Source organism: Artibeus jamaicensis, unplaced genomic scaffold (genome assembly GCF_021234435.1).
Source record: "Artibeus jamaicensis isolate MK-2021 breed Jamaican fruit bat unplaced genomic scaffold, CSHL_Jam_final scaffold_537, whole genome shotgun sequence".
Taxonomy (NCBI): Eukaryota; Metazoa; Chordata; class Mammalia; order Chiroptera; family Phyllostomidae; genus Artibeus; species Artibeus jamaicensis.
This window is the reverse complement of record NW_026522047.1, coordinates 39,393,543-39,419,649: the sequence shown is the minus strand read 5'-3', so window position 1 is coordinate 39,419,649 and position 26,107 is coordinate 39,393,543. Positions and strand designations below refer to the sequence as shown.

The following is a 26,107-nucleotide window of genomic DNA, read 5'->3' as shown; positions in this document are numbered from 1 at the left end:
GAGCAGCATCCTCACCCCCACCCGCGTGGTGAAAAGAGCACCCCCAGTTGTGACAACCACAGATGTCCCCAGACATCGCCCGGTATCCCCCGGGGGCACAGTCCCCACTAGAGGACCCTGAATTAGCCCTTGTGCCTTCTGCCCCCTGGACCCAGACAGGGTGAGGCGACGCCCAGGAAAGCAACACTGAGACCTTTTCTGTTAAAAGTCAGAAGTGTTTTGTCTTGTTTTAATATCATCAGCTTTACAGGGTTACAATTGTCTTAAATATTTCTGAAATTTAAATACAATCTGCATAATAATGTTATAAAATGTAAACTTTCAGTGTTCTTTTAAATTTCAAAATCACGCCTCCCTCCCTTTTTTTGGTCTTTTGCCCCCCCCTCCCCCCCTCCCCTTAATACCTGAATGTTCTGCAAAACTGAAATCCTTACCGGCTGCCCCACCAGCCGGGGTGACAGGCCAGGCCCGGCCAGAGGTAGAGTAGTTTATACCTTTTTTAAGTTTTTTTCCTTTAACCTGAGTTTGGGCACGGTCCCCGCGCCATCAGACAAACCCCAGAGAAACTGAAATTTCACATGTCAGGAATGAAAGGCTGAATTCATTCGTGTTCGCAAAAAAAAAAAAAAAAGCAAAAGTAAAAAAGTAAAATTAAGGGGAAGAAAAAAATGATAGAAGTGGGCAAAAATGACAAAAGCAAAAAAAGTGACTGTACAAATGCACAACTATTAAAAACTAGCTCAGCTGCCCCAACACCTCTGCTCTGCCCCTTGCACAACAGTGGACAGTGCTGCAGCCAGTTTAGGGGTCACAAGGAAGATTCTAGAAGCAGCTGTCACAAACATCTCTAGAGCAGGGGAAGCCCCTGAGCCCCTCTTGAGCTTGAGCTTGGGGGTCCCTGCCTGCACCAGGCAGCTAAGCCCCACCCATTCCAGAATGAACAGTTCACAGGCAAGCTGCTGAGAGAGACGGCTGCCCCGTCCCCACCCCAGTTTGCATAATGGGGTGCTGAGCTGCACCCTAGAACGCCCACCAACAGGGGTTGCCCTGAGCTGGGAGTGGCAGAGGGTAAATGGGGACTCACTCGAGGCAGAGGCTGCAACTCCATCCCAACCTGGAGCTCCTCCGCGCCTTTCCATCCCTTCCCCCGGCCCATGGCGCTGTCTCCCCGACCCCTACAATCCCCGACCCCTGCCTGAGCAGCAAGCATGCCCTGAGTTAGATCCGTGGGCCACATCGCCTACAGGACATGACACCCGGGTCCCCCAACACACAGAGATGTGAGACACACACACACAGGACCAAAGAGAGCACCCAGGTAGGCTCTCAGTTGGAGGCGCCCACAACATGGGTAGGAGGGACAGGTATTGGGTATTGGTACTTGTTAAAACTCTGAGCCAGATAAAGGGGTCAGGCTGAGGAGGGGCTTTGGCATCAAGAGTCAGACCTGAGGTAGAAATAACCAGGCAGCAGACACCCCCATGTGGGCCCCACCCACCAGAAGGCTGTGGCTCCGGGAGGGCCTGGTAGTGGAAGAAGGGAGAAGGAACATCCGGTCCACAGCTCTGGGGACAAGAAGATCCTCCTCCCACAGGGGTTGTGCTGCTACAGTGAGAATTGGGGAGGAGAACCTTCCAGAAGGAAAAACAGAGAGGAAACCCCAGATGCCCACTGCCACCCCATTTTGGAAGGTGGGTGGTGTCAACAACCCTGAGATATACCAAAGAAAGGGGTTCTCCCCAAAGACACCATAGCACCATACCCAAGCAAACCCAGACATGGGGCGAGGATGGGACCTGGATGCTCCCCTCTGCAAGGTCTCCAAGGCAATAAGATGGCGCCAGGTCATGGATCACTGGGTCTGGGATCTGGGGATCTGGGAGGCTGCCAGGCGGGGCGCTTCCCTTTTTGGCCTCATTAAGTCAGGCTCCCTGGGCCCAATTAGAGCAAACTCAGTGCATGAAGGGAAAGCGTGCTAAGGTGTAGGAGGAACAGTCCCTGGTTCCCAGGGACCCAGCAAGGGTTTGGGTGGCTAAGCAAGTCCCCACACCCCACCTGGGCCTTGGGACAGAAGGTGCTACCTTGTAGAAAAGACCATCACCAGCCACTGAAATAAATTCCTCAGCCCAACTGTCTCCGATGCCCACTTTCTAACCTGGGGGAAGGGGTCATGGAGTGAGTGCAGCCTCCTCATGGGCCTCTATTTAGTTCCTTTAATTGCAGTGGGAATGTGGCCTTACAAGGGGCCAAGAGAAAACAAAGGGACTAAGTGAAGAAGATGAGAAGGGGTGGGATGTTCAGGATGACAAGGCCCCAAAAACCTCACCCTGAGCTAAGCCTGGCTCACACCAGTCTCCAAATATCAATATAGATAGGTCTTCAAAAGCAGCCCTTTCAGGCAAGAGAGTGTCCCCAGGCCATATTCATCCCTGAGACAGGAGCCTGGGAGCTATGACAGACACACCCTCCCCAAGGCCCTGGCCCATTTTCCAGCACTATCTCCTTTCTAGTTGACTTCCAGGTCCCTGACTGGGAGCACAGTGTGGCACAGTGAGAGAAAGCATCTAGAGTCTTGGTTTGCCATTCAGCATCCGAGTGCTCCCCACGGCACCCCCAGCCCCAGCCCGGTGCTCAGCACCTGAGTTCATTGCCTTTTCTGGCTCTAGCCCAGGGCGCAGTGTCCTGCACTCCCCAGCTGCCTACTGCACCACAGGAAATGACACGGGAACCCAAATCAGTCATGGGAAAAATCAAAAGGATATTACTTTTTTTTTTTTTGCTTCTTTTAAGTCCAGTTTCCCTGAATGAACACAAATATATAGAGATATATATCCTTTTCCTAAGGTTTGATTCCTCCCCCAAGAATAAAATAGAATATTTACAAAACAAAACCCCCCAAACCTCTTAAAAACCCTATAAAGCTTGAATATCACTATTTCTTTAAAAAAAAAAAAAAGTTCCCCAAAACAACAAGAAAAAAATTTAACTGATCTTGGCTCAGGGGTTTCATTCAAAACAAGGAGCTGGGTGTGGAGAGTGAGTGTGTGATGAACAGGAAAAAAAAAAAAAGGAAAACAACCAGACAAAAATGAAAACACACAGTGCAGGGATGTATGAGGTAAACAGGACCTGGTCCAAACCAGAGACCAGTCCAAGTCGGTCCACCACGCTGCAGGTGAGCCCTGGGAACTTCCTTTCCTACTTTCCTTTGCTCGTCTCACAATTCATTTCTCTGAATGTCTGAAACCTGAGTAATTCAAGTGTTCCTTGGTTTTCCCCTGTTTTATTAAATTTTCTTTATATATATGTATATATATATTTTTTCTTCTATTTTTGGCGTTAGCTGTGGCTCCTTTGTGGATATCTCCCCTCCCCACCCGTATCTCCCACCACCCCGGCCCTGCTTGGCCCACCTTTTGGCCCCTGCCCAGTGTGACCGGCTCCCAGGGTGGGGGCATCGGGTGGGGAGTGGTGCGGTTAAGGCAATGAATTATTTGAGGTAGAAGACGTGGGGGGTGTGGGTAACCCCGCTGGCCCAGCCTGGCTGCCCACACTGCTGCTGGTCCCACTGTTTCCTCCGCGGCTGCTGCCACCACTGCTTTTGCTGGGAGCTGAGGGTGGTGTGGGGGCTGGTGGCTGAGCAAACAGCACTCCTAATGAAAGGACAGGGAGAGAGACATGTTATGGACAGTGTTTAAAAAATTATATGACAGGTATAAGGGGCTCCATGAGCACTGATCTCCTGAAAAGTCCTCCCAGGGATCCGCTAGGACACCCACCTCCTCATCTCAGTTTCTGCTTCCCAGGGGAATCTTTGCCCAACAACCCAGCTGTTCTTTGTCCCCAGCGCCACCTGGTGGTCTAATGAGCAAATGGCGCGAGTACATTTTTTTTTTTACAAGGAACTGAAACATCACTTGTACAGTTTACTTTTGAACACAGGTGTTAGAGGTAGTGATCCTGACACAGCTGAAAATCCAAATATAACTTCTGACTCCCCAAAACTTAACCACTAATAGCCTACTGTTGACTGGCAGCCTTATCGATAACATAAACAGTGGATGAACACATATTTTGTATGTAATATGTATTATATACTGAATTCTTACAGTAAAGTGAGCCACAGAAAAGAAAATGTTATTAAAAAAGTCATCAGGGGTCCTGGCTGGTGTAGCTCAGTGCATTGAGCACAGGCCTGCGAACCAAACAACTGTGGTTCGATTCCCAGTCAGGGCACATGCCTGGGTTGCAGGCCAGTTCCCAGCAGGGGATGCAGGAGAGGCAACCACACATTGATATTTCTCTCCCCCTCTCCTTCCCTTCCCCTCTAAAGATAAATAAATAAAATCTTAAAAAAAAAAAAAAGAAAGAAAAGAAAATCACCAGGGAAATACATTTGCAGTACTTATTGAAAAAAATGTACATGTAAATGGGCCCACGCAGTCCCAACCGTTGTTGCTCAAGGGTCGGCTGTATTCTGAGCACTCACTACGTGCTGAGCACTGGGACAAGTACTTTCCACATACAGCACCACGCCAACTGCCTACTATGTGCTGAGCACTGCATTAAGTACACCACATAGATTCTATACTCGAATCTCCCAGGGGAGAAAGGACTTCACTCGCTCTGATGGCTGGGCTCACACCAGCCAAACCTGGGGCTACCCAGGACCCCCAAGTTAACCTGGAGAAGGAAGCAGCCAAGGTGTTACCTGTGTACATAATCCCGTTAATTTCCACTGACATGCTTATGCTATTGCTGCCATTGGTGCTGGTCAAGTTTGCAGCTGAATCCTGGCGGCTCTCAGAGGCTGTGGAAAGAAAAAAGGCCACCGTTTGGAAACAGATGCATCTGTGCGATGATGTGCTTCATGTCCGTCATGCCCACCAGACTTTAGACCTCACGAAGCTGTGGACTGACTGTATTTGCCTCCAGCAAACCCAGGACACTCAGTAAATATCAAATAAGAACATATTTGTCTGACATTTGCTTTCATCATGACTGTCTTTTTAAAAATTAATTAATTAAAAAAAATCCTCCCTTGCCCTGGCTGGTGTGACTCAGTGGACTGAGCATCAGACTGAGAAGCAAAGGGTTGCCAGTTCGATTTCCAGTCAAGGCACATGCCTGGGTTGTGGGCCAGGTCCCCAGTAGGGGGTGCCCAAAAGGCAACCACACAATGATGTTTCTTTCCTTCTCTTTCTCCCTCCCTTCCCCTAGCTATAGAAAAATTAATAATATCTATAAAAAATCCTCCCCTGAAAATATGTTTACTGATTTTAGAGAGAGAGGGAAGAGAGGGAAAGAGAAAGAAACATCGATGTGAGGGAGTCTCCCATATGTACCCCAATGGGGATTTGAACCCTCAACCTAGATATGTGCCCTGACCAGGAATCAAACCCAAAACCCTTTGGTATACAGGACAACACTCCAACTGACTGGGCTACCCAGCCAGGGCCATGACTGTAAGTCTTAAGCAATACTGCACATCTAAATCATATCGTTCTTTCTAACAGCCACAGTCTTCCAGATGTGACTCATTCATTCCTCACTGGTGGACACACACATAGCTTCAAGGCCTCACTGTTACGACATCATGCAAATGACTGCAGTGAACAATCTTGTCTATACAGGTATCCCCCGCTTTTTGAAAATTCGCACTGTACCACTTTGAAAGGCTTCACAGGAATGCCCTACTTTCGGATAGTGGGAGACACCTGTGTTACCTTGGGCACCTGCACTAGGTCTGCTGTAGATACCAACTGGATTGCTGGGTCACATTTTCATTTTTAAAAGGGACTGCCAAATCGCCACTATTTACACTCCCACCAGCAGGGCCCATTTCTCCATATCCTGACTAACACTGGATATTACAGAACTCTGATGGGTGAAAAATGGTGTCTCCATGTTAATGTGCAAGTCTCCGGGTAGATGGAGTTGAACTGCTTCTCATAGGAATTTACTAGTCACAACTGCCCATTTTTTCTATTGAGTTGCTTGCCTTTTTTTTTCTTGTTGATTTATAGGCACTCTTTACATATGCTGGCTCCAAGACCCTTATTTTGTTACACATGCCAGGAAGCATGGAGAGTCTGGGGGCTGGGCTGATACCTTGGCTGTTGATACGAATGCTCATGGGCAGTTGGGCTGTCATGGCCAGGAAGTTCTGCTGTAGCGCTCGCTGCATGAGCCGTTGCTGCTCATCTGCCACCAGTGCCATCTTCTTTTCTGGAGGCTCCCCAGACTCCAGTTTCTCCCGAAGTTGCTCCAGGGCGGCTGCCTGTGCTGCCACAGCTGCCTGGGCTGCTGCTGCTTGCACTGCTACTGCCTGGGCTGCCACCACGGGGTGGCCTGCCAGGGAGACTGGCAGGCGGCCAGGGACCGTGATGGGGATGGCTGAATCCTCCTCTAGACAGGAGAGAAGAGGAGTTGGTGGCCAGAAGGGAAGTGGGGTGGCCTGGCCCAGCCTTTCACCCATGCAGGAATGTGCACCCTCTTGAATACCACTACTGACAGGATGCTCACTCTCTAACCAGGGAAGTAGCTAGGTTTCTGAATAGGCACAAGTACTATAAAACCCTTTCTAAAGTAGACATCATCATACTGGTGATACTGGTGATAACAATACTAGTTATACACTAGTATTATAGTAGTATTCAGTATCAGTACTACATAGACACTATAACAGCATATATTACATGTAATACTAGTCACAATAAGGACTCAGAACATGTCTAAAGCACTTAACGTGAACCATCTTGAAGGGCCATTTCAACAATCCAAGCCTACTCTTATCTCCAGATGAGGAAACTGAGGCACAGAGAGGATGTATAACTTCCCCAAGGCCACAGAGAGGAGAGAGGCTGAGCTGGGATTCTAACCAGGCAGTCCAATTCCAGAACCAGTTCCTAATCATTCCCCTCTTCTGTCATTGAAACAAATGTCCTTGTCATTCCCACTCACTTCTTTCACTGGGACCCACTCTCTCTTCTTCCCCTGATTCTTTCTCCCACGTCAACCCCTGCTCACCAGGTGCTGCCCCTACATGCCGGGCCCCCATCCCAGCCTTTGCCATGGCTGGGCGCTCTGCCCTAGAGTCTCCGTAGTGCCCTCTCCTTGCTCACGCAACGTCTCAGCCAGCTTTCCCATCACTGCTGCCCGCTGCTTCCAGGCTCTCCCATGGCTCCCCCAGATCAGACCTCTTGATCTGACATGCCACCGTCTTCCTCAGCGCCAGCATGAGACCTGGCCCATGTGGATACTTCATAACCACTAACTGGTATCTTTGGTACTCCCCAAAGCTGGGAGGATAAACTGAGGCCCACAGAAGAGTGAATGAGCTAATATTAACAAGACCTAACTTTGCAGAGCCTTGTGGGGATCACCTCAGATCCTTGGGCCACTCCCCGGAAGCAGAAGTCACAGCCAGTATGGCAGAGAAATGTGAACTCACACAGGCACACCAGCCTGCTCGAGGCCACGCTGCCACATGCGCTGTCAGTGCTCTGTACCAGGAAGGGTTTGAGGCTCAGTGGGAGAGAACTGTGATCGCCTGGTGATGGCGGCCATGGTGGAGGCTGGGCATGGGGGCTGCCTGTCAGGTATCTGCAAACTGGGCCTGTTGCACGCTGGGCATTTTTTACACTGAAGGCTCCCTACAACTCGACAAATAGTGGGTAATTGTCTCCACTTTACTCATAAGGGAATCAGGCTCAGGAAGGCGCACCGAGCCACTCAGGGACACCTGGCAATTGCTTCGGGGATGGCTGATGGATCGGTCTGATAGACCCATACTACACTTTCAGTGGTGTCTGCTCAGATAGTGTTGAGAAAGACTCTAAAGCTCAAAGGGAAAAGAAAACAGGGGTCAACTAGTAATGTCTGTCATGGGCAAGGTACTGGGAAAAAAATACAGTGATGAAGAGTGTCAGCCACAGACAGAAGACTGGGCCAATGCTACAATAAGTGATTGGCAATGCATGCCACAGGATTAGTACAGGGCTCAACGAACTGGAAAAACAGCGATTAATTATGTCTGCCATAGGCTCAGGATGGGAAAATTGTGCTTGATTTGTAATGTCTACCTTGGCTTGGAATGAAGAATAAAAACTATCAATTAGTGGTGCCTACCATGAGCTCAGGAGTAGGAAAAATGGATTGACTAGGAATGTCTACCTGCTGTGGGCATGGGGTTAGAAAAATGGGGATTGATCAGTGACGTCTGCCGTGAGCACAGCACTACCAGATTCACTGCCCTCATCCAGGACAACTTTGGGGTTTATGAACTTGTTTACTCAGTGAGGGAAAAGGTACCCGCCCTACAAGGCCAGACAGCTTGAGCTGGGATCAGTCCGCCCCTTACCTTTCTTGATCTTGGGGGCGGGGGTGATGGAGCTGCCGTTGGTGCTGGTGGCCAGGCCCAGGGAGGACACAGGCAGTTTGGGCGAGGAGAGCATGCTATGGGCACCTCCTGGTGAGTAGGCGAAGAGGGAGCTCCCGAAGCTCTGGCGCCGGCCCTCCCGCCGGTTGCTGTCAATGGCCGCCTGGAGCTCATTGGGGTTGCTGAGCCCACGTTTCTCACACTCATAGGGGTACAGGTACTTCATGTACCTGTAGGCAGGGGTGAGGAGACAGGATGGCACTTGGGACACTTCCCGTGGCTCTCTGCTGCCCATGGCATAAAGCAAACTCCACTGTGGCATTACCTCCCCCACCTTCATCATACATGACCACCAGGGAATCACTCAGCAATGCTCAGAGCCATAATTTTGCTTATGCTCTTCCCTGTCTCAATGTTTGTCCCCATGACTACCTCACACCAATTCTTTAATGCTCAATTCCAGTAACCTCAGAGCCAGAACCTTCCATAAACCCCACCCTGAGGCTCTCATGACTCAGACCCCTCCCACAGCCCAGTGCCTCCGAGGTCCTTCCTGTCCCTTCCTGCTTGGACAGAGGGCTTGGGAGCCCTCTGCACATGCAGCACTCACTGGGTCCGCAGGGTGAAGGCGGCACTGGTAATGGATGTGGGCAGGTTGAGGCCCTTGGTGATCTCACGCCACAGCTTCTTATTGATGACCTCCACCAGGCCACCCTTCTCCGTCACCAGCACGTACAGCATAAACAAGTCAAGCACCTGCTTGGCCATGATGGGGATCCGGTTCACAGGTGTCCCTGTGGGGGAGGGGGCACTGTTAGCAGGGCCAGAGCCCTGCATGCAGCAGATGCCAAGTCTGCAGTTAACACACCAGGTCGGAGCAGGGTCCCCCCCGCTGTGCGGACATCAGGGCAGGTCACCCTCTGTGGGGGCATCCTGGGCACAGTAGGGTGTTGAACGGCATTCCCGGCGTCCACCCACTCGATGTCAGAAGCACCCCAGCTGTGACAACCACAGATGTCCCTGACATTGCCCAGTGTTTCCCCGGGACGGGATTGCCTCAGGTGAGACACCCCCTCCCCTGCCCCAGACAGCACGGAGGTAACAAACAGCTCTGCCTCAGCTTCTTTATCGGGGACCTGGCTCATTTCTGAGCTCACTGGAGGGGAGGAGTGGGTACAGACAGGGAGATGTTGGGGGCCCACCTGGGGGATGGGCATGGGAAATGCAGCCCTTGCTAGTCCTACTCCAATCACCAACCACAACAGCTGGCAAAACAACTCCGCCTGCGTTCCCAGAGGCCTGCTTCCTCCCCGTCTGGAAAGGTCTGTAATGTGGGAATGGGGCTGCAGTGTGTGTGTTGCGGGGGGAGCTGTAGTCAGGGAGAGACGGCTTGGTTAACCCACTTTGCAGCTTGAGAGTAGGGCAGTGGTCTAGGCCAGGGAGGGGAGGGCAGGGGGTTAGCTCAGGAAAACAGGGCCATTGGTGCAGAGCCAGCCCCGGGGGAAAGGGAAGTGGGCTAGTTCAACGAGGGGAGGACTGACCCCTGCACACAGACCTGATGCCCTCTTCTGCCTACCTAGCCCTCCACACAGAGGCCCCCGGCCTAGGAGCCTTCAGATCTCAGCCTGGCCTGTCTGGTACCTCCCTGGTTGAGGATGGAGAGGGCCCCCTTCTCTCCTCAACAGTGAATCCCAGGTTTTCTTTCTGTGCACCCCCTTGCCCTGTTCTGCGCACGTGGAGTCCACGGTGCGCAGCCTGGAACATGGCAAGCGTTCAATAAAGAGTGAAGGCTGACGGACTGCATCTGAGCCCAAGGGCCATGCTTACCCCCATTTGGAGCTGGGCAAAGGGAGGCTGTAGGATGTGCCCTGATGGAGGAAGGTCCGAGGGAGGGGTCAGCTTGCCTGCCCTGGGGCCTGGAAGATGCTCTTCACCTCTGGACATTCCAGAGCCACCTCCCACCACCTGTGACTGCGTTCCAGCCCTTCCCACATCGCAAACCCCCCAGTGAATGGAGAACCACCAGGAGCAAGGGCAGGAAGATGGACCTCAGTCTTCCCCCCAGCCCCGATTCTATTTTCAGTCCAAGAGAAAGGGAGAAAAAGCAACACCAGGGTCAGCACACACAGCCCAGATATGTGGCCACAGCGCCGTCCTGCCTGGACTTGGATTTAGGCCCTGCCTGGGCAGGGGGAAGAATTACGGAATCAGATCCTCCTGGCTCTGTGGCAGGCGGGGCCTGGACGGATGTTTATAGAAGGATGGGGGCTGGGAGAGCACAGGGAGGCATTGATGGTGGGCAGTGAGGGCTGTGGGGGCGATAAGAAGGGTGGAGAGGTTGTCAAGGAAATAGCAGGCGGGTGGGGTGCAGGCACCGGGAGAATTCAGTTGGAGGCTTTTATTTTGTGACCCTTTGTCTGGAGCGAAGGGGAAGACGCTTGTGAGATGCAGGGCATGGTGTCCACGGTGAAGTGGGTCTGACAGATTCTCAGCCCCAAAGGCCCCCCATTACAGAGCGGAGTGCCTAGGAAGATGGCAGGGAAGAGAGGGTCTTAGAGCTGGGTTTTGAGGACTGCATAGGAGTCTGTTGCCTCCTGCCCTTCGGGAGCACTGTCTTGGTGAGGAAGGCAGGGCTGGACACAACTCTCACAGAGCTTTTTGGCAAGGGCATGGACTATGTGTCTGGGGGCCCCAGCCTCACCCCCACCCAGGTGCGGCTCACAGTACTTCCTAAAGTACCTGTAGGACACCAGGTGGCTTTTCTTGGGTAACATGGGTGGGCTCCAGGCCTGGAAGCTCTGAGCCTCATGGCAGGGGGGTAGGAGGGGGGGCTTAGGCAAGTGTGGACAGGCTGATAAAGAGAGCAAGGGGGGATCTCTCTGACCACACGGGGGACAGCAGCTCTGGCTGGGGCTGGGCTGGATGGATAACACGATAACATGAGAGGGGCCCCTACCCCAGGACTGGATATGAATTCTTCTGTCCCGGCACAGGAGGAGTTAACTCAGAGGCTGCAGCCCCCTCCCCTTTCATCTCCTTCCCTTCTGGGCCTGACTGGGCCTGGCTAGGCCTGTGTTTACAGAAGCTACTGGTGAGGGAGGGGCAGGCAGAGGCCCAGGACAAAGCAGCAGGGGCCTGGCCCCTGCAATGGCCCCAGTGGACCCTGCAGTCCCCTGCTGGCCCCACCCCTTCCTGCCTCTCTAGCTCAAAGGCCATGTGCCCTCTCGGGGCCTCAGTTTCCTTCTCTGAACAGCAGGACGATAACAACCACCGAGGGCTGCGGCCCAGGGTCCGAGGAATGAACCCCGCCCTACAGTGGGCATTCCTGGGACAGCCCTGGTATCTTTGCCCTGAGCTAAGGGGGAGGCCCAGACAGGGGACCTCTCAGGACCCCCCCACTGCCTCTTGTTCTCTCTGAGCCTGGCTCACTCCAGACGCCCCTAACATCCTCCAGTGTTTGGGCCTCAGTTTCCCATCCCAACACTCACCCAGATCCACCCCTGCTCTTCATGTCCCTGTTCTCAAGACCCACAAACTTCCTGGTGGGGCCATGGTTGGCATCTGCCTCACTGCAGACCAGGGAGAAACGAGGGCACAGTACACTGCCGCATCCTGCTGCCGCTCAAGAAACACAGCACGGCACTCAGTGTGTCCAGGGCACTGCCAACAGAGGGGCTGCTTGTGGCCCACCTTGCAGATAGGAGGACCACGGCCCCTGCAGGAGCAGGGGAGGGGCTTGGGCACCAGGGGGCACTCTAGGCCACCAGAGCTGGAAGCCTGCGTGGGGAGCTTTTGCCCTGTTGCTCCAGCGCCCACCAGTCTATCTGAATCCAGCCCAGCTGTCCGTGGGTCAGGCCCTGTGTCTCAGCAGCAAGGGGGAAAGCTTGGACTGTCAGTTCTGGGTGGTGCCCTGAGACGACCTCCCCCACCTGCACGGACTCACCCCTTAGACTCTCACAGCTGTGCCTCCCCTCTCAGAAACCCACATGGCATGGCCATGCCTCCTCCCCGACACCTGTTGGATGCCTCCAGCCACGGGAAACTCAGTGCCACTCTGATACACCTGTCCCAGGCTGTGGCTGATGGGATTCCCCCCTTTCTTGTGCCCATTTCCCATCACTTCCCAGAGGGCAGGCCTCACCTCGCTTTTGCATGAAGCTGAATAAGTCATCCAGGAACTCCTTCCTCTTGGGGTCCCCATCCAGTTCGTAGAGCTGTGAAGGCAGGGAAGGGACCAGTTAATTGATGCCAGAGCTTGGATGTGGGTGCCACGTGTCCATCACAAGAACCAACCTGGGGCTGCTGGAAGGAACAGGCGCTGGGGGGCCCAGCCCTAGCACCTCCCAAGTCCGAGCATCTCTTGAAGCCCCACTAAGCAGATGATGAGTCTGCCCCTCACCTTCAGGTGAGGACAGAGGTATTTGGATGCGTCCCCCAGGGTGGCTGAAAACAACAGAGGTTTATCCTCCTGCGGTTCTGGGGCCGGAAATCAGAGAGAGATCAGGTGCAGCAGGGCCGAGCCCCCTCCTGAGACTCCAAGGAGGGCCCTTCCCGCCTCCTCAGCTTCTGACTGCTCCAGGAGTCCCTGGGCTTGGGGCCACATCACCCCAGTCTCTGCCCCTGTTGTCACGTGGCTCTCCTGTGTGTCTAAATTCCCCTCTTCTTGTAGGGCACCTGTCACTGGATTTACAGCCACCTCAACTCATCTCAATGCTTTATTAGAAACATCTGCAAAGACCCAATTTCCAAAAAAGGTCTCATGGGGACTGGGAGTTGAGTTTCAACACATCATTCTGGCACACAGTGCATCCCAGATACGCAGCACCCATCCGGGCCATTGTCATGACGATGCATCCCGACCCTGTCCGGTGAGTCACACACACATGGGCACAGAGAGACAGGTGGGAGACTGACGTCCTGGACTGCTGGGCCCTCTTGGCCCAGACTCAGTCCTGGGCACTGGCTGCCTGGGTTCACCAGTCATCAAAGGTGGGCAGGGCCTCTGTCTGGGGTTTGGGAGGCACGGGGTCCACTGACCTCACTGACTATTACCTCCCAGGTGCTGGGGTGGGGGGAAGCCAGCAGAGATCATTAGAGAGTGAGGTTGGGGGTGTGCAATCTCACATTGGCTGAGGAAGAACAGCACGAACAGCAAATAGCAGGCTTCAAATTAAGCTTCAGGGAATACAGCATCATGCCGCCTGGACACAGAGGGATTCAGGACCGTGGGGGGCCTTGAAACCACCAGTTGGTCCCAGCTGGGCTGGGATAATCAATCACTGGGGCTCGAGAATGTCCCAGTACCCGGCTCCTGTAGCTGGGACATCCGGGGCCTAGGGAGATAAGACTGTCAGGCCAACCACTCCTTAGCCATGTTGCTCCTCTCTGGGCCTCAGTTTCCCCACCTGCATAATGGAGCAAAGTGGGGCCTCTAGGCCAAGGGCTGGGAGGGACAGGAGCCCAGATGTGGGTGGTCGAGGCCTTTGTCTCCTCCGCCCCGGCCAGGCCGGCCAGCCACATTCCTGCGCTGATTTATGGCATCCAGGGAGGCCCGTATTTTCCCCTGCCTGAAGGGTAGGAGCCCTGCAGCCGGACCTTCCATGGGTGCACTCACACCAGGCCTTGTCTGTCCACTCCACGCCCACATGACACCCCCGTGTGTGTCCCCTCCCCACTCTCCTCCTCCCTGCTTGGGACGTGAGGATTCACACACCCCTGGTCCCGTTTGTCTGTCCCATAGGACATCAGGGATTTTGTTAATTTTATTGTCAGTGTCTAAAAGGTAGCTGAGCACACACAGTTGTGTGGCCAATGGTGAGTGAACCCTGATTTCTCAGCTGCAAGCTGAACCTGACTAGGCAGAGAGTGGGGTCAGACGGACTTGGGGAATTGGCAGGTGCTCCCCCACAAGTCACAGCCACCTGAAACCTCAAAAGGGGGCCTTTGTAGATGCCATTAGATGAGGTCACACTGTGGTACGGTCCCTAATCCACAGACAGGGTCCTTACTGGAAGAGAAGGGACACAGACACAGAGGAGAAGCCGTGTAGAGACAGAGGCGGAGACAAGGGTGATGCAGCCGCAAGTCCGGGGACACGGGAGCCCCCAGAAGAAGCAAGAAGGACCCTCCCCAGAGCCTCTAGGAAGTACAGCCCTGTGACACCTTCATTTCAAACTTCTGGCTCCAGAGTGTGAGTTCAATTGTTGTTTTAAGCTGCTCAGCGTGCAGTCATTCGTCATGGCCTGGAAACTCATTCAGGGGCAGCACGTTCTCCTTTGATATCCTCATCCAGGTAGAGGAGGGTCCACGCTGCCTAAACCCCTTCTCCAGGCCTGCCCCCCCCAAGACCTCAGTGCTCCTTCTGCCTCAGTTTCTCTCCCTTTTGAGGACACCGTGCAATAAACACAACAGCATCATCCTTACCACCTGGAACCATAACAAGCCCCATATTTAAGGCAGGAAACTGGGGTTTGGGGTGGAGACCAGCTGCTCCATGACCCCTCAGCAGAGGTAGCTGGCTCAGTGGGGCCAGGGGGAGCGATTAGCCCCTAGGCCAAATGGTGGGCAAACCCTCCTGGGGCTGGGGCGTAGCATGAGGCCATAAAGGGGGTATGTGGTGAAAGAGGCAGCTTTAATAGCCGTGTCATGGGCAGCTGACAACAAAGGCAGGCAGTAAAGGCTGCCCCAGCTTTATAGGGCTCTGGCCCCAAGTTCCGCACCCCTGTGGCGTGTGTCCCGCCCTGGCCAGCTGGCTGAGGCTGTCCACCAGGCCCTAGGAATGGGGGAGCTGGGAACAGTGTCAAGACTTGAGGGGGTATCCAGACCCTCCCTGTGGGCCAGTGGGCTGGGCTGCCTATCCTCATAAAGCTCTGGAGTCAGACGGATGGGCCACACCCCACCCTTAGTCTGGCCTGGCTTCTCTGGTTGGAACCCGCCCCTCTCAAGGTGCACAAGGAGGCACTGAAATCAGCCACAGACATACCCAGGGCTGCAAACCCAGGGCTGGAAACTGGGCCAAACATCTAGAAACCTCTCCTTGGGGCTGAGGGCTGAGATAAGGGCCCCTCTCTTCTCCTGGAGACCTGATTTCCCTGGGGCCAAGTGCCAGGCACTGAGAATGAGTCTCGCTCTGGCTCCTGTCTGGTTACAAAGATACCCCTCCCTGCAGCCCACCAGGTCCCACAGTCCTTGACGGGCCCTAAGCCATCTCAACTCTCCCCTGACCACTGGGGGCTTCTCCAACCCATCAGACAGTCCCCCTCCCAGCCTTGGCCCTGGCAGTTCCACCCCAGGTGGAATGCCTTTTCCAGCTCTGCCCCAGCTGGCTCCCCCTTCACACAGGTTCCCAGCTCAGCTCAAAGGCCATCCCCACGAAGGGCCCTAACCTCCCTGAGAGAAGCCCCCACCCTCTGATATCTCAGCCACAGCCCCATCTCTCCCGAGCTCTCTGCTCTTACTTGGAACATGTTTACTGACAATGGCTTTTCCTCGCTCCTCTCCACTCTCTCCCTCCCTCACCCTCATGTGACCCAATCCACATGGATTCATATCCTGGTCTGGTTCCCTGTCCATCTGCCCCAGCAGAATGACAGGGCATTCATGTTTTGTCCCCATTGTCTAGAACTGGGGACCCAGCCGACATTCATTAAATGAATGTGGATTTCTCATGATGCAATAAGGTCAGGGATACTCATGCTTTCCCAAACTCAGAAACGCAGGCAGCAGGGCCATGCTGGGTGAGCTTTGTCCCCCGCTGGCTTCACTTCCTGCCCTGTGGCCCGCCTCTCCCAACGCTGTGCCCATCCTGCTCTCCCCAGGCCTCAGTCTATTCGGTTGTGCAAGGGTGCAAAAGCTCAACATTGGGAGATACGGGTGCAAGAACCTGGATTGGAGGCCCCCACAGGTGTTCCCTGAGTACACAGCTCCCTTCTCCCCTTCCACCCGCAGGTGGGGTCACCGGGACACACACGGCCTTGGCCCCTCTGCCTGCAGTGGCTACTGCGGCACTTGACCCAGCGATGGAGTCCGCCCATGAATTGCCAAGACTGGGCTGACCATCTGTGTCCATCTCCCACTCCCTAGCACCAGTCACTTCCGGAAGGAAAACCTGAGGCTCAGAGTGGGTGAGGCCCAGCCACCCTCCCACCCCAACGTACACTTTAACAAACAGAGAGGCTTTTCCACGAAGTCTGAGTAGCACCCTCCCCTGCCGTACAGTCTCCCATGGCTCCCAGAACTCCCACCAAAAACCTCACTTCACCTCCCTCCACTCCAGCCCCTTAAGGCCTGTTGCTGCTTTTTGAGCAAAACAAGCGCCCTCTCTCACCTCAGGGCCTTGCACTGGCTGTTCCCCCTCCCAGAATGTGGCTCCCCAGATCTCAGCCCCTCCTTCCTGCCCTGCAGCCCCTCCTCACCCTCTACCCCTTCGTCTGCTCTCATTTCCTTCTGAGCACTTTGCACAAAGCACTTGCTCACTTGCCCCACAGGTCCTGACACTCCAGGCCCAGCCTGTTTGTGCGGGGGAGGGGGCAGAGGTGCTGGGGACCCACTGAGGGACAACCCCTCCTAGGAGGGGACACTGGGCAGCAAGGTGAAGAGGAAGAAAATAAAGCCAGGAGGTCTCAGGGCTCAGGTGGGGACAGGAGAAAAAGTGAGGTAACCAGCCTCCCGATGGGCATGGTGGGCAAACAGGAAATTCTTGTTTGTGGCCAAACAGTGAGCGTTTTCACCACAGCCAGGCAGGTTATACTGCTGACCAGGCTGACATGACATCCCTACCCCACCCCCGCCCTGAAGCCGAGGGGTCCTCTGGAGCCAGAGAGCTCTCCTTAGTGTAGGAACACGTCCCCAGCCTGCTGTCCGAAAGGCCACTAGCAAATCCACAAAGTGACATGTGGGGGCAGGGGGGTACCAGGGCTCGGCACACAAGAGGTCCCCTCCCCAGGCACTGCCGGGCCCTTCAGGGAAGTCACGTTGCCAGAAGGCTCTGCCTGGGCTACAGGGGCACCAGTTCCCCAGCCTGCCACAGGGGCCCAGGCTATAAAGAGACAGCCCAAAGGGCCCCTGGGAGGACCTTTGCTCCCTAAACGGTGTCTGCTCAGGCCCCCTTCTGCCACCCAGGTGGCTCCAAAGTCCACAGGGCCCCGCCTCTAGAGGAGGCCACTGGGCCAGCAGGGGACCCGGGCAGTGAGGCTGCTATCCTTGGAAGGTGGAAAACCAAGAAACTGCCTGGTGACCAGCATTTGGGGACAGATGAGCCATGCAGAAGGACAACTGTCTCTAGCAAACAAGGATATGGCAGAGATGCTGAGGATGGGAAGTGTTTTTAAAAAGGCATTAATTCTGTACTATCCAATATAGCTTATAGGAAACCAGGGAAATGTATCTTTCTCCACATCCAGAAGTGGGCTTGCAAATGCTCAGCTGGGGAGGGAACAGACCTGGCCCAGCATCGCCCGTGTGCCTCCTTGGGCATTCCTGGGCCACCGAGGCTCAGAGGGGAAGGACAGATAGCATGGCAACCTTGGCAGGCACACAGAGGTTCTGTGAAGGGAGCAGGGACTGGTGAAGGAGTGAGGAAGCCTGCGAGCTGGGCTGGGTTCAGCCCAGGGGCTTTAGTGCTTAACCTCACCTACTTTTCCCTGAATTTTTGAACAAAATATTTACAGAGGTGAAATTCCCATAACATAGAGTTCGCCATTTTAAAATAAACAACTCAGTGCCATTCAGTACATTCACGATGTACTACAACCACCTCCTCTCGTCTGATTCCAGTGCATCCCATCACCCCCTCCCCCTCCACAGCCCCCGACAACCACTAACCCACTCTCTGTGTCTGCAGATTGGCCTGTCCTGGACGTGTCACATGAGCAGAATCACACCCCATGTGGCCTTTTGGGTCTGGCTTCTTTCCCTGAGCACCATGTGTTGGAGGCCCATCCTCGCTGTAGTGAGCATCAGCGCCTCGCTCCTTCTCCCGGCTCAGTAAGGTTCCCAGGTGTGGGTGGGCCGGGCACCTATTCGTCAGGTGGGGGACAGGGGCTGCGTCTGCCTTTGGCTGTTGTGAGTCACGCCGCTGTGAACCTGTGTATGGAGCTCACCTATTTTAACACCTTTTGGTCTGAGACGAGAACTGATTCACAGTACTAACTCCTACACGAAAAATGAAACTACGGTGACACAAAGTGGAGAAGGTGGCATGCTGGTTTTTGTCCCCCAGTTCCCCTAAAACACCCGAGAGCAACCCAGACGGTGGACGGCACTTCCTCCTTGTAGCCTCCCGGGGGCGGAGGGGCTGCGGGGCTTTCACATCTTTACAGCAGGAGCAGGCTATGTCTCCCCTGCTCAGGAGCCAGGAGAAAGTCCAAACATCCAGCTTTGCAGGCCCTGGGCCGGATGACCCGTCAGGTCTCCACCTTGTCTGTCCACCTTGTCTGTCCCCGTGCTCACTCCACTACGGTCACCCAGCTTCCTCGCTTCTCCCCGCACGCAGTCCTGCCCTGAGGTCGTAGGCTTTGCTGCTCCCTCCACCTGGAAGCCCCTTCTTCCAACCTCAGTCTTTCTCAGGCCTGTAGCTCTGGCCCCTGAACCAGGCCAGCACCTCCAGGAACGTGCTGACATTTGTCATGGGCCTGCGCTTGTGCATTTATTTGGGGTGGTTTCATCTCGCCTTTCTCCCCACCCAGACAAGAAACCCCAAGGGCACCACTGGGGTCTTTGGGTATTGGGCAAAGACCCTGGTATACAGCCAGTGCTCACTAATGAAGGAAAGGGGAGGGAGAGCACACTCATGCTCTTCGGACCTCGGGTCTGTCCTCTCCGGCCCCCCTTCCAGCAGCTCCCTGCCGGCCCACTGATAAAAACCTTCCTCACTCACGGGGCAGTGGTGAGGCCCTCCCCTTCGGCCCAACCGAGATGACTCAGCACTCACAGCAGTTGCCAGCCCCAGGTGGGCTGACAGTATGGTCCCCAGGGGAGCCTCGCCTCAGCCGTCCCCATTCACAGAAACACCCACAGCTGCTGGAGGCAGAGGGTGGGTGGGGCAGCACCCATAGTCCCCTGTGCCTGCTTTGTGATCAGAGAAACTGAAGTGGGCAGAGGGCTCCCTGTAAGCTTGGTGGCCAGGTCCACACCACCTGCTAAGTGCTTGACTTGCCCTTTCCCACTTGCACTGGGCAGGGAGGACAAGGCCAAGTGTGCCCACTTCTCACCCAACACCATGAGGCTGAGATGGCACAGCTGAGCCCTGAGGCTTGGTCTCGCACCCTTCTGGGGAGACCCCAGAGCAGGAACAAATGGTTGGGTAAACAGAAGAATGAATAAAGTAGGAATGAAGCTCCGTGGGGCTGTGGGAGGTTATTTGGGGCAAAAGGACCTGGAGGCTGCAACCCTCCCTGTCTGCACCTCAGGCCTCTGTTTACCGGCTACAGCCGAGGGACAGGCAATGTGACCACAAAGCCATCACAGTGGCCGCTCTGAGGTGCAGCAGGACTCCGGCCCAGGCAGGCACCTGGGGATTTTGAATTTGAGACTTCTTTCCTGTTCTGGAAATTCCCAGGACACAGCACAGAGGAGGGAGAGACCGAGTGAGAGCTGCCAGCCCACAGGGTCTTGATTAGGACAATCCATTCTGCAGCCGTTACTGAGCAAATGTATGTCAGGCCTGTGCTAGACGCTGAGGATGCAGTGTGTCCAAGAGAGGTCCAGATGCCCCTTGGGGCCCGGCCAGATGAGGAGATAGTCAGTGAACTGGAGGCCTGTGGGAGCTGGGACCCCTAAAGGACTGGGGAAGGGCTGTGTCTATTGCTGTAGGGGCTTTAACCAATGTTTGGGGGTCCTCAGACCCTTCTCAGGAGTTGCCATCCCATGCACCTGACCCTTGGGGCACCCCTGCTGGCCACTCAGCCCTTTCGCTTCCTGTCAGCACTCCAGGCAGGGCCTCTTACACGCAGATGCTGCAGGGGCCCCACTGGGCTTGAAGGAAATTGGGGAAGTGATTCTGGGCAGGGCAGAAACATCTGTCCGCTTGGGCACCCCTCCCCGATCGGCCATGTGTCCTTTCTCTGAAAAGACACAGCACCCACACCCACAACAGAGATATTAATAAAAAGCTCCAGAAACAGTCACAGAATTAAACACGCAAAGGAGCATCTTTCTAGATTTCTGGAATGCAAGATTCTGTAGCAGGGCCTTGACCCGAAACCTTCTCTTTTCTCCCAATCAGCCTTGCATGTGACCAGGCCACCTGTGAAGTGGCCAGGGTGCACTACCTGGGTGTCAGGTGGAGATGAGAGACTCATGAGAACCAAGGTGTGCAGGGAAGAGGATCTGGCTTCAGGAAGCAGCAAGAAAAACCACCAAGCCCAACAAGGCAGGTCGCCCCCAGCCCCATGTCCCAGTGGGGCAACTAAGGCACATGGGGGATACCAGCAGGCCTGGCATCAAGGCTGCATCCAGGAAAGGCATCAGCAGAGGCACTTCTAGGAAGAGGAGCAGAGGCCGGAGTTGGTTGTCTCATGCTGTCATGCAAATGACACGCAAATCCAGGTGGCCTCATTACCAGCTGGGAGCTCCTCCCTACCCACAGGCCTGGCCCTGAGCTGACCACTGTCCAAGTTAGCGCTTCACGGACAGGAAAACAGAAGCACTGAGAGAAAGCCGTGGAGATGGACTGAAACCCAGACAGAGCCCTCTCATGCCTCTAGAATGACAGCAGGCTACTCTGGCCTCATCCGCCTCCCTAGGTTGGGAAGGGATCCCTGTCCCAAAGCACCTCACTCAGTGTCTCTGGGCAAACGCTTCAGGGTCAACAAACCCCAAATCCAGAATCTCCCTCCTCCCCCTCAGCAATTACTAATCTGATGTTCCGTGCTGCCCTGGGGGCATTTCACACTGGGGTCCAAGCCCTGAGCCCGGGGCCTGGCCCCCAGGAACTAAAAACCCTGTCCTAGGCATCCTCAGAAAGGAATCAGGCCTCTTTCCCTGCAGCTGGGCCCCAGGGCAGCCCCGGAACATGCAGGAGGGGACTTTCCTAGTGGCTGGAGCTGCTCAGAAAGGTCTACCTGGCCAGGGAGTGAGGTTCAGGTTCTCTGAACAGTGCCAGCAGCTTCAGGAGTGGGAGGCCAGGGCAGAGACCACCACTCTGCCCCAGCCAACCTGACTAGGTCCCCACCATCATGGGATGGCAGCCGATACAGCAGGAAGAAACAGGGCTGTTTCCTACCTGCCACCCAGGAGTCAAGAGGAAGGGGCCCTGGTGAGCTCAGGGCCTGGCGTCACTGCTGGACACACCCAAAGAAGCCTCTGCCGGACCCCAGGTCAAGGGCAGGACAACAGGAACTGTGTACACCATGGTGGTGGCCAGCAGCCCCAGGGTACCACCCAAGCCTACCTCTCACCTAAGGCAGGGGACCCCACTCCTAGAACATCTCCACTTCCTTCATGGTGCCAGCTGGGCAGCCCTGGCAAGTACGTGGCCAGCACCCACCACGTCCTGTCCCTCCTCCACCAGGACACTAGGTAAATGGTAACAAGTAACAGTGACAATGAAACACCAACAGCCAGCGATCTGCACCCCAGCTCGGCCAGGCTCCACCCCTGCATGGTGACGGCAAAGAAATGAGTAGCCCAGAGGTACCTTCAGGTCCCACTTCCCTTTCCAGAAGCAAGCACCTGTCAGGAGGCACTGCAGGGGCCAGGGAAGGGGCAGGTGGGCTGATGGATGAGCAGGGAGGCAGCCACCAGGGCGGGGAGAGGGTGGCACCTACGCACCCCCTATCCACAGGACACTTGCCAGCACAGGGGCAGCCTGAGAAAGTGGCAGTTGAGTAGGAATTATGGGGGAACAGAAGGGCGGGGGGGGCAGGTAGGATACAGAGTAAAGGAGACTGAGAGACGTGGGGGAGAGTGAAACCAGGAGGCTCCGTGACCAGAGAGACCTGCTCAGGGTCCCAGTGCCCTGGTTGTCCCCTTGCCTTCCAGTCCCCATTAGAGGACCTAGCCCAGCCTAGATCCTGGGGAAGGATTCATGGAGCTGGCCATGGGGTGGTTGTTAAAGCAAAGAACAGATGCAAAAAGCAGCTGGCCCCTGCCTGGTCCACAGGGGGGCCCAGGAGCCTGGTGAAGCTTCACAGGCCTGAAAGATCCACATTTGTAGTGACAGGCTCCCACCCCTGGGCCGGGTGGAGGTCTGGGAGCACAGCCTAACAGGGCAGAGGCGAGGTGACCATGGGGACCCTCACAGATCCCCATGGGGCAGAAAGAGAATGGGACACAGCACTGGGACACACAGTCACTCCCAGCCACTCCAGCCTGGACAGGGATGGCAGATGACCGCCCCCCCGGCCCACAGCACTAGCAGGACGCACATGTACACTCTCAGCAGTCCCACCCAGACGGAAACGGCCAGACCCCCAGCCCCATCCAGAGCGGCCACACAGCCCCCTGCCTGGAACTCCACGTGGCCATGGACACGCTGACCCTCCTGATGTGCCCACCGCCCTATTGTGGTCTCCTGGCACACACAGGGACACACCCCTCCACCCAGACACACACACACAGACACACCCCTCCACCCAGACAGACACACATACACACACACACACAGACACACCCTTGCGCACTGGCTCTAAGATAACGGCTCAGACAGCCCGCCCTTGGCTGTCTTACACACCTGGCCTGCTGAGCCCCACATTCCCACCACCACACTGCCAGGAAGAAGACAGCCAGCCTCTCCCGTCTGTTTTCTTCACAGATGTGCCCCCAGTGCCCAGAACGGGGGCTGATACACAGCAGGCGCTCACACACGCTTAGACACATGCATGTGGGGGACAGCCAGGCTTTTCTGTCTAAACTCAGTCCCATGACCACATGGGTGGGGCAGTTGGGGTCCCCTTGACCAAAACCAGTCCTCAAAGCCATAGGGATGGGGGTGACCCATGTCATGGCCATGTCCCAAGTCTGGGACCCAAACCTTCAGGTTTTGAGTCATTTCCTGTGCGGGAGTAGAAAGAAGCAGACTGGGCCTTACACAGCCCCTCCTTCTCTCACAGGTCTGGGCCAGCCATCTGAGGTCAAGGCCTTAAGGTGCCAAACGGTCCAAGGCTCCAGGGGAGGGTCCCCCGCCTCTCCCAGTTTCTTAGGGCTCCAGTGTCCCTGGGCTTGTGACTGTATTGCGCTGACCTCTGCCTTTCTGTGGCAGCCTCCCTGTCTGCCTGTGTGTGTCTCCCCCTTTTATAAGGACCCCTGTCCTTAGATTTGGGGCCCACCCTACTCCAGTGTGACCCCATCTTTACCCATTATATCTGCAAAGACCCTATTTCAACATAAGGTCTCATTCTGAGGTTCTGGGTGGATGCCAGTTCTGGGGAAAAATCATTCCCCCCATGACAGGTTTCTTCCTGGAATGTGAGTTTCTCTGTCCCTGCAGCCACAAGACCTGCAAGGGTGGTGAGTGGTGCTGACTCCACACCCTCCCTGCCCCCACCCCCAGCCCCAGGAGACTCCCCGCCAGCTCTGACCACCACAGGGCAAGGCCACGTCCTGAACCAAGGCCTTCAATAGGCAGATTGGTTACCATTTAACCCTGTGACCCCCCAATTGTCCTCTGGCCACACGCAGCCAGGAGGGCAGAGAAGGGGCAGGCTGCATCCCGCCCCATTTGTGCCCACCTGCTGGCCAGCACCCCCAGCTGCTCCTCTGGCCAGGCTTGGAGTGCACACTGAACGGTGATAGCATCTAGGATGGGGGTCAGGCTGTCACAAAGGGCCAGGGGGTGCCCTTCACTTCACTGCAGGTGGTACTGGCTCTGGGGATCAGAAAACTTAGGGGGTTGAAGGGTCTTTGGGTCAGGTGGGGAAAATGGGGCACAGAGTGGGCTGAATCCTGGATCAGAGAGGGCGCACCCGTACCTAAGACCACACAGTGAGGGGAAGAAGGAATTGAGTGGGGTGGTGGGAGTCCCCCACACCTAAGGGCTCCCTGGGGCTACGTCAGCAGATAAGGGCAGCTGACCTGCTCCTGTGCGGCCAGTGTGTAGCACTGACCAGGGGACTTGACTTTCCGGCTAATGTTTAATGGGTCCTACTGAGACCTCACGCTTCACAAGGTGGAGGAAGCCCAGTGGTGACAGGCACGCAAGCCTCAAACACAGGCACACATGCAAGCTGGCCACGCACACATGCTTGCACACCCCCTGCACACAGCCGTGTGCGTGCAGCCATAAAAGACTGTTACCCCGTCACATATAGACATAAGGGGCACTCAGGGCACCAGAGTTGACACACTGTGGGATGCACAGGCTCTGCCAGCCCCAAGTGTGTCTGGGCCCTAGAACACACTCAGCGACATTCCACATACGTTGGAGACTCGTCACATGGTCTGCATGTGTACGCATATACACGTGGGTCAGAATGGGTCAGACACCAGGATGTGAGCAGGTGCTCAGGATGACAGATACACATAAAAGATGCTGCAGATGGGTCCCTGTGGCCCCAGGACATACACACACATACACGTGACAGCCATGCACCAGCAGAAGCATGGGTTACCCACACACAGGGTCTCAAGTGCCGCCGGGGCCCCAGCTCTGGTGAACAGACTCCAACACTCAGCAGGCCCTGGGAAGACAGGACACCCTAGCCCATGGAGCCACACCCCCCCCACGCACACACACTTACACACCCGCATCAGCCCCACGTGGCTCACCCACGCCCATCCCCTGATGGGGTGCCCAGCGAGGGCACTCTGCCTGCCGGGCACCGCTCCCTCCATCAGCCGCGTGTGTTATTAGAGAGCGTGGGGTGTGGCCGGGCACTTGGCAGAGGCCACCAGGGTGGGGAGCTGGCGGTGGGCGTGGGGCCAGGCCACAGCGGCAGTGACCCCACGGTGGTGACCCTGCGGCTGAGTGACAGCATAGGGGCCAGATAAGGTTCTTCCGGCTGAGTCAGTGTGGTTCCCAGGGCTGGCACGGGTAGGGGCATGGTGCCAGCGGCTGGCGGGCATACACCCTCCCCGCGCCTGCCACGGCCCAGCTGGCTCTGAGCCAACAGCCACAGCGGCTTTGATGAGGCAGGCGCTGCCCTGGGCGGGGAGCGCTGGGTTCCCCAGGGGCTTCCCAATACCCCTTCCTGCCTCTTCGCACACGGCCCAGGGCTCCCGGTGTCTCAGGAAGACTCCTGGTGCCAAGCCGACTTCCACAGGGCCTGGCCCGTGGCCCACCCTGTCCTGAGCACATCAGATGAACGTGGCCTAGAACGCAGTGTCTGACCTGGCCTTTACCCACGCTGTGCCCTCTCCCCAGAATAGCCTCCCCCACTGACACAAATTCTAACTCACCCTCCTCCCCTGCTCCCAAAGGCCTGGCTATAGTGCTGATTTCTCACTCCTGCCCGGCCCGTGGACCCCAGAAGGATCCTCCCAACATCTCTCCCCGTCCCTAACTCCAAATCCCGCCAAGGCCCCCTTAAGCCCACCTCTGCTTTGCCCTAATGTTCTGCCCACCCCTTCCCTTCCCTTTTACGCTCCAGCCACCCTATTCCAAGAAGCAGACCCTACCCTTCTCTGTCCATCTGGCAAACTTTTACATACCCCGAGAAGCCCGTTCCTCTGGGCAGCCTTCCCTTCAATCCTCTTCTAGCCCAGCCCCAACCCCTGTAAGGATGGGAATTCCTAAGTCCCGCTCTGACATCCCCCAGCCTGGAGGGCTCCCAGCAGGACGAAGAAAATGTC

The 26,107-nt window shown here is 55.6% G+C and overlaps 1 protein-coding gene across 8 annotated transcripts in view; it reads right to left on the bottom strand.

Moving 5' to 3' along the window:
* Positions 1 to 213: 213 nt before the first annotated feature.
* Positions 214 to 26,107, bottom strand: part of ARID3A (AT-rich interaction domain 3A) — a 37,172-nt gene continuing 11,278 nt past the window's right edge. For 7 of the 8 annotated variants that reach the window (XM_037139037.2, XM_037139036.2, XM_037139035.2 and 4 more), the window contains exons 4-9: positions 12,522 to 12,594; positions 8,991 to 9,174; positions 8,363 to 8,610; positions 6,112 to 6,408; positions 4,712 to 4,810; positions 214 to 3,653 (exon numbers count right to left, since the gene is read on the bottom strand). In XM_037139037.2, the coding sequence (XP_036994932.2) occupies positions 3,478 to 3,653; positions 4,712 to 4,810; positions 6,112 to 6,408; positions 8,363 to 8,610; positions 8,991 to 9,174; positions 12,522 to 12,594 (1,077 nt within the window). In that variant the 3' untranslated portion in view covers positions 214 to 3,477. The remainder of the gene's footprint in view (positions 3,654 to 4,711; positions 4,811 to 6,111; positions 6,409 to 8,362; positions 8,611 to 8,990; positions 9,175 to 12,521; positions 12,595 to 26,107) is intronic. The other variant, XM_053658437.1, reaches the window with a different exon arrangement.